We start from the raw sequence: 8,154 nt of genomic DNA, 5'->3' as shown, positions 1-8,154 counted from the left end.
AGTGACCCTCGGAGCATTTCCAAGCAGCTTCCAGTGCTCATCCTGCTGGAATCATCCTCAAACCTTGTGGAGGCTGTTTCAAACCGAGTGCTGTAGGATTGTGAAACCCTGTGGCAAAGGGTGTGAGGCTCAGGGTTAGGAAATGCTTCCTGCTCTCCCCTCTGAGCTGGCAGGAGTGTTTCACCATTAGTTTTGTGCAAAAGTTGTGTTTTCTGTTGCAATAGGTGGTGGCTCTGCTGCATGGGAGGGTGGGGGGACTTGGCAAGCTGAGCTGTTTCTCTCCTTGGCATTTATTTATAACTCTTGAGTGGTTGTTCAAACTGAATCTTGGAAACAGTTGGGATTTCCCTTTGTCAGAAGAAATGCATTAAGGATGATGGTTGCCCTTTATTTGTGCTGTTATTTTGGTTTTCTCCTCCCACTGTGTGGCAGGAACAGGCTCTGCCTGTTCACTGACAGGAGGGTCGTGCTCTGTGGGGGGTGTGGTGATGCACAACCCTCAGATTGGGGCTGGTTGAGCTGTGCTGTGCCCTGTGCCTGTGCAATCCTTGCTTTCTGCTCTCTCTGCAGGCCCTTGGCTGTTTGCTCTACAAGCTGTGTTACTTCACCTTGCCGTTTGGGGAGAGCCAAGTGGCAATCTGCGACGGCAACTTCACCATTCCGGATAATTCCAGGCACTCCCAGGACATGCACTGCCTCATCCGTGAGTGTCTCTGGCTCCAACAGCCTCCACAGGCCCCAAAACCCAGCAGAGCTGTCCTGCTCTGACATCTCCTGCAGCTACAACCATGAGGTTTTCTCTCCTTTTAAGAGACATCCTCACGCTCAGGGGTGGTTAGAGTGATCTTTTAGCAGCTGTAGGAGATCACTCCTGGAAGGACAGTTGTGACAAAGAGGGTTCTGTCCATCCAGGCTGCAGGGAGAGCTGGGGAAGGGCAGGAACACACACAACCATTTGGTTTGAGCCCTACAGAAAGCTCCACAATAAACCTATTTATGCAGAAACGTATTTCTCCAGTGATAAATCTGTTTGGATAAGGAACTGAAAAGATTCACAGTGGCTTAGGCTAGTGATAAGAATTCATCTTCTGTGAACTGAGAAACAACTGAGATGATTTATAAATAACCCACTGATGAGAGTGAATGTGTAATTAAGTGTATAATGCACTACCCTTGGCAGAGCTGGGGCAGCTCTCTTGTTTCCAGCACAGTGCTGGATTTTTTTTTCTTCTCCCAGCCACAGTCTTGACTCACACAGACTTAGATGTGTTTGCAGAGCAGCCTGGAGTTTTCTTTGCCTCTCTGGGGGTATCTGTGCAGTGGTGGCTGTGGCTGATCTGCCTTCCTGCCCCACTGGCACACCAGGGCTGGATCAGGCTCTTTATCTGTGGCTTCACATGGAAGTGCAAAACCAAACCTTGACCAGGCAACATCCTGGAGCCTTTGGTGGCAGCTGCAGATTGGTCATAACTGTGCTGGGAAATATGTCTTGGTCTATCCTGACTCTCTCTTCCCATTCCCAGCTGGGCCCAGGAGCAGCAGCTTTGGAGGGGGCAGAGCAACCTGTTAGCACCTGGTTGTTCCAAATGTTGAATCGTGCAATGGTTTGGGTTGGAAGGACCTTAAAGCCCATCCAGTCCCACCCCTGCCATGGGCAGGGACACCTCCCACCACCCCAGGCTGCTCCAAGCCCCATCCAACCTGGCCTGGAACACTCCCAGGGATGGAGCAGCCACAACTTCTCTGGGCAACCTGTGCCAGTGTCTCAGCACCCTCATCATAAAATATTCCTCCATATCTAGTGTGACACACTGCCAGAAATGGCTCATGTGCTTCGGTGTGTTCTGCTGCTCTGATATCAATGTCTTTGTCTCTCCAAGGGTATATGCTTGAGCCAGACCCTGACAAGAGACCTGACATCTACCAGGTCTCCTACTTTGCATTCAAACTGGCAAAGAAGGAGTGCCCAGTGCAGAACGTGCAGGTGAGTAGCAGAGGAGTGAACTGATGTCAGGGCCTGGGGAGGCAGTGGCTGAATATTGAGCATTGTATCCTGTTGATTGTTCCCAGCTCTGTCATTGGCAGGGTCAGTTTGTAATGGTCAGTGCTGTTTGGTTTGGATTTTGGGGGAAATAAGGGGTTTTCATCTGTTAGTTATTCCTGTTTGTCCCTGATTTAACTCCTCACTCAGTCACCAGTGTGAGGCCACCCAAGAGAACATGGAGAATTAGGCCTTGCTTGGGCAGCTGGTTTGATTTCCAGGCATATTCATCCCAGTGTGTGCAGTTTGGGCTCAAACCAACCAATTTAGGGCTGCTGCCTGGGACTTGCACTGGTTTGATTTCCAGGCATATTCATCTCAGTGTGTGCAGTTTGGGCTCAAACCCATTGATTTCGGGGTTGCTGCCTGGGACTTGAATCCCAACTGCATCAGGCCTTGCTGGGCCTTCTGCCTCTGTGTGTCTTATAGACTTCAGCTGAAAAATAGCTGACAGGACTGTCCTGTGGTGTTGTGGGCACCTGTGACAGACATATTTCATTTTGTTGTTTTCAGGTAAATAGAAACCTGGTTTTCCCCCATTTTCCAGTGGTTATTTATGGTCTTCATGAGTAAGAGATGGTTTTGATACCATTAGACCTGTATTTTTCTAGCATTATGAGTAAATATTGTTGCTGTTGCCCCCAGGCTGTCTTTTAAAAAAGCTCAGGTTGTGCTGTGGAGCTTTGTGTTCATATTCCATGTGTTGGACAAAAAGCTGAGCCCTTTGGTTTCCCTCCTGTAAAATCTTTTCCAGACTAAGGTCTCCCCACAATGTGAGCACTGAGGGGTTTGTTCTGTGTCCAGCTTGAGGAAAAGTTCATTTGGTGATCTCCAAATCTCTGTTATTGTCATACTTTTGCAAATAATTTCTGTTTTCCTCCCTCAAAATCCCAAATTGAGTGGGTTTTTTTTTTGATCTGCAGAACTCTCCAATCCCTGCTAAACTCCCAGACCCTGTTAAAGCAAGTGAAGCTGCTGCAAAGAAGAGTCAGCCAAAGGCCAGGTAACCTCTCCTGCATCCTGCTCACCTCCCTTCCTGCCCCTTGTCTCCCTCTGTTTGGGAGCAAAGGTGGATGGAGCTGCTTCCCTGGGGCTTGGATTGCTGTGGGAACACACACACTGCAACCCTGGCTGGGAATAACCCTTGGGCTCATTGATTTGGAAAGTGGGAGATGCAGATTTGGGGGAGGGTGGGACTTGAGTGGTGCTCAGCATGACTCTTGTACCCAAGGCTTGGGGTTCATGTGCCAAAGTTAAGGTCCATCTGAATGTGGCAATTCAGACAACTCTGCCCAAAGGTATCAACTGCTCCTAAGCTAATTTGTTGTGTCCTTCACCTGCTCGTTCAGAACTCTGATCTGGACAATATGTTGCAGCAAATACTTGAGTGAGTAGATTGGTTTTGACAAGTCTCATCTGGCCAACAGAAGAAGCCACGATTGGCAGAGAAGTCAGAATGACAGTGTTGGATTGATTGCTGTGAACACACCCATGAAGTTTTCCTGTGCTCAGTGTGTCTGGTTGCCCATGAGTGTTTCACCTCTGGCAGTCACACACAGCTGAAGTGAGGCTGAATGTCCAACCTGCTGCATGTTCCAGACTCCAACTTTCTGCCTAACAGACTCTTCCTTACCTGCCCAGGCTGACAGATCCCATCCCTACGACAGAAACATCCATAGCACCTCGGCAGAGGCCTAAGGCAGGACAGACCCAGCCCAACCCTGGAATTCTGCCCATCCAGCCAGCCCTGACCCCCAGGAAGAGACCCACGGCCCAGGCAGCCGCTCAGCCCCAAGGTGAGTGACCTTCCCTGGGCAACACATCCCTCGGGCTGCTGTGCACCCCCTGAGCTAACTCTTGTTCTGGTTTGCTTTTCTCCCAGCTGCCCTGGGCAGTGCTCAGCCTCCCCTCACTGCCAGCACCCCCCAGCAGAAAGCAGCTCCCCAGCAGCCTCCAGCCCAGCCCCAGGCCAAGGCAGCACCAGCCCCGCAGCCAACCACGCCAGCACAGCCCCAGGTCCCCTCCACACAGCCCCAGGCCACTCCTCAGCAGCAGCATCAGCTCTTCCTGAAGCAGCAGCTTCTTCAGCCGCAGCAGCAGCAACAAGCTGCCTACTACCAGCAGCAGCAGATGATGCAGGCTCAGCAGGTGGGTGTGCGTGGCTGGGTTTGGCACATGTTTCTGGGGCTGTAGGGCTGTGTCGTTGTGTTTGTGGCAAGTTTGGGGGGGAATAGATTACAGGTTTTAAGCATTTTCCAGTGCATCTCCAGTTCTCTAGCCAGATTTGCTATCTACAACTACCTGAAAGGAGGTTGTAGTGAGGTGGAGTCTCTTCTGCCACGTCCCAAGTGGAAGGATGAGAGGAAACAGCTTCAAGATGTACCAGGGGAGGTTCAGATTAGAGACTGGAGAAATTCTTAGCACTGAAGGAGTGGCCAGGCCTTGGAATAAGTTTCCCAGGGAGATGATAGAATCACCATCTCTGGAAGTGTTTGAAAAGCACTTGGCTGTGGCCCCTGGGGACACAGTTTAGGGGTGTCAGTAGTGGTGTTGGTTGGACTCAAAGGTCTCTTCCAGCCTTGATGACTGTGGTTTGTTGCTTTTTGCCACTCAAGGCTGACAGTTCCAGCTGTCAGTCTGGAAGGCCTTGGGGTAGCTTTGACATCCACAAACATCAAATCAGCAGTGCTGGTGGTGATGTTCCAGCTCCAGGTGTTTCATGCTCTTGAGGTCAGTGCTGAGCTGGTGAGCAGAAGGTACAATTTCTCCTCTGCTCTCTCTGTGCTGCAAGAGACCTGGGGTGCCTTTTTGGAGCTTTGGGTCTGGTGCTGCTTCCAGTTCCAAGGCATACAACAAACACCTCAACAACTGGTTGTCTTCCAGTTCCCCGTGATGCAGCAAGGAGCACAGCAGCAGCAGGAGCCAGACTTTTCCCCACAAGAGCCAGCAGCAGCAGCAGCAGCTGATGGCCCAGCAGGCTGCCATGCAGCAGAAGACAGCAGCAGCAGCAGCTCAGCAGAAACAACAGGCTCCAGCACAGGCACAACAGCCCCAGGCCCAGCCCAGCGCGGCACAGCCACCGGAGCAGGTGGGAGAGGAATGGGCCATGAGGGTTTGGGGTGCTGGGACATGCTCCTCTGTGTGCTGGCTCACCCCAGCTGGATTTTCAGACCCACAGAGGCCAAGCAATAGGTGCCAGGGGAGGTTTAGCTTGGATGTTGGGGTGATTTCTTCCCCACAGGCTGCCCAGGGGGGGTTACCATCCCTGGGGGGATTTAAGACCTGTAGGTGTGGCACTTGGGGATGTGGTTAGGGGTGGCCTTGGCAGTGCTGGATTTGGTGAGCTTAGAGGGCTTTGCCAGCCCAAGTGATTCCATGGCTCTGGGGCCTGCTGGGCCCAGTGGGTTATTACTGAGCTGTCAGTGCTGGCCTTGCTGCCTCAGGGATGAGCAGGAGTTTGGATGTCTCTTCCCAGCAGGAAGGATGCTGGACTGTGGGTCCACAGAAAGATGATGAGTAATGGATGGGTAGAAAGCAGATGAGAAGATAGAAGCAGCTGCTTAGTGCAGCTTCTCTCCATCCTCACGTTGCCATAGAAGACATGTGAGAAACCCTCTTAAAAATGGTTTGCACTTAACACAGCAGGTTGGGCACCACAACTACTTTGTGGTGCTGCTTGTTTGGCAAATTTTTGCCTGATATTTAGAGGCAGGTACAAACAGCTTCCTGGTTTTTCCCAGCACTGGGATAACTTCTTAATGATGCTGTGAGGACACTGTTTGAAGGAGACTTTTGGAAGCACCGTGTTTAAAAATAAATCAATCAATCACCACTTTGCTCATCTTCTGAATGTACATCCAGAATAAATGCTCTTTACTTGATGGAGAGTTTGTGTGCAGGAGGAACCAGCTGCCCCCAGGGAGAGGCAGGGAGCTGTGCCAGAGGGCAGGAGCCCAGAGCCAAAGTGCTCTGCAGTGCCTGGGGAGGAAGCTGTGCCCTGTGCTCCCATTCCTCTGTGATCCCTTTCACTCTCCTCTGGTTTTTTGGAGCTCAGGGGGGATGTCCCTGGCTCTGGCTGTGTGTGTTGGGAGGAAAACATGGCACCAGGCAAGAGGAAAACTGCCTGTTACTGTGCTGCACCAGATGTGCAGAGCAAACAGCAGCTGATGACAGCAAACTTCAGGTACTTATCCCTGGGAGTGTTCCAGCCCAGGCTGGATGGGGCTTGGAGCAGCCTGGGCTGGTGGGAGCTGTCCCTGCCCATGGCAGGGATGGAATGGGATGAGCTTTAAGCTCCTTTCAACCCAAACCTGCCTGTTAGTCTGTTACTTCAAAGGTGCTCACTGAGGGTTAGTCTGTGCTTGCTTGTTGGTGAGCTGCCAGTTAATTCCTCTCTCCAGCTTCCTTTGAAGGGACATCAGGAATTAATTTGGCTAATACATTCCCTAAGCAATGACCTGAGCAGTGCTGGGGAGCTGTTTGTTTTGCTCTCTGATGTGCCTCAGAGCTCTGCCACCATCACCCCCTTCACTGCTGTGTTTTCAGCCCTGAGCTAGTGGTTTGGGTAGGAGTCAAGCTTGGAGCTGTTGTGTTCCTGCTCTTGGGCCTGTTGTGGTGAGTGGCCTGGGACAGGTTATTGGAAAGAGGAGGTTCTCAGTGTGTGCAGACAGGTTTTGGATGAGGCCCATTACTGCCCTGTTCCCTGTAGGGAGGCAGTACCTGGAACAGAGCATTGAATCCAGAGCTTTGCTGGGATTTGCTAGCACAACACCAGTCTTAACATTATTAAATCAGCTGGCTTGAAAATTAGCCTTATTCCCCTGGAGGACTGATCAGAATGGACACATCTGGGCACTTGTCCTCTCCTGCAGCTCTCAGGAGGGAAAACCAAGGCTTGGCTCATCTGAAACATGATAGTGAGGCCTGGTCTGTGTAGAGCAAAGTCTCTGAACTGAGCAGACCAAGCCAGGACCTGTCAAAAGCTTTTCACATTGAGAGGTTTCAGCTTAATGAGCTCTGCCCTTCGTTTCGGTGGCGATTTCGGCTCTGCCCTTGCAGCTCTCACACCAAACTGCTCTGCAGTGACCTACATAGCTGTGAGGTGGCTGCAGCAGGAGCAGCCAGGTCAGGTTGCCTCTGCAGTGAGTGGGAATGCTGGAGGGAAAGCAGGACAGCTCTCCACGGTTTGCCTTCTCCCTCTGGAGTGCAGCACCACACTGGGGATCCAACTCCTCTTGCCTTGCTGAGCCTTTCCAAGTGCCTCATCTCAGCTGGAATGGCCTGGGGACAGGGAGACAGTGCCCAGCCTGCTGCTCCTTGCATCCCTGTTTTCCTGTGTTAAATCTGCCTCACTGGCAGTGTGAAAACCACACAGGTGATGCTGTTGTTTAGCACCACAGAACAGTGTTTCGAGTAGTCAGGTGTTTAAGAGTTTAACCCAAGTCTGAGGGAAAGGCAAAAGATGATCAGTGTGAGGAAACCCCCTCAGTTTCCAGAGGGCTTGTGGCTGGGCTGTCTTGGCTCACACCTAACCCAAACGTGCCTGGTTTTCTCCTCTGGATTTTAATGACAGGTATTGTTCCTGTGGTCCTTGTTCCCCCAGTGAACCCAGAAAGCTTTTTGCACAAGGTTTCTGCACAAGATCTCCACCCCTGCAGGGATTTGACCCCTGTCACACATTGTCTGCAGGGAGCAGCACTGCTCTTCCCCTTGTCCTCACTCCCTGTGTGCCCATGACAAGACTCTGTGCACTGTGACCTGATCTCCTGTCTTCCCTCTGCCCTGGGTCTTGGCCTCTCTACCCATGGACAAGTTTGAGCCCAGCCTTGAATGGCGCTACCCATGGACAAGTTTGAGCCCAGCCCAGCAAGTGCCAACAGAGGCTTTACCTCCTGAGCTGCACCACAGAAAGGAGAGAAGGTCTCTTCTCATGCAGCTGTAATCCTGAGGGACTCCAGAGCAGCAAATTCCTCCATGCCACCATTCTCTGGTTGACTTATATTTTCCCCTCCAGACTGTCCCCAGCCCATGGCTTGAAGGTCAGGTCCAGGTTCATCAACAGTGACATTCTGCTTTCCCCTCTCTCCCAGGTGCAGGCCCCAGTGAGGCAGCAG

General features: G+C 51.7%; 1 protein-coding gene across 1 annotated transcript in view; it reads left to right on the top strand.

The window, feature by feature from the left end:
• Window positions 1–8,154, top strand: part of LOC103798363 (AP2-associated protein kinase 1-like) — a gene marked incomplete at both ends in the record, with an annotated part of 15,765 nt that overhangs the window by 4,741 nt on the left and 2,870 nt on the right. Inside the window, 8 exon segments of the mRNA XM_009070618.1 lie at window positions 571–703; window positions 1,881–1,984; window positions 2,965–3,044; window positions 3,683–3,837; window positions 3,924–4,189; window positions 4,880–4,959; window positions 4,961–5,129; window positions 8,131–8,154. The exon segment at window positions 8,131–8,154 is cut by the window's right edge and continues 39 nt beyond it. Coding sequence (XP_009068866.1) covers window positions 571–703; window positions 1,881–1,984; window positions 2,965–3,044; window positions 3,683–3,837; window positions 3,924–4,189; window positions 4,880–4,959; window positions 4,961–5,129; window positions 8,131–8,154 — 1,011 coding nt within the window.

The sequence above is a fragment of the Acanthisitta chloris genome, unplaced genomic scaffold (genome assembly GCF_000695815.1).
Source record: "Acanthisitta chloris isolate BGI_N310 unplaced genomic scaffold, ASM69581v1 scaffold21262, whole genome shotgun sequence".
Lineage (NCBI taxonomy): Eukaryota > Metazoa > Chordata > Aves > Passeriformes > Acanthisittidae > Acanthisitta > Acanthisitta chloris.
Note: the sequence above shows the minus strand (reverse complement) of the source record. Positions and strands in the feature narration are given on the sequence as shown.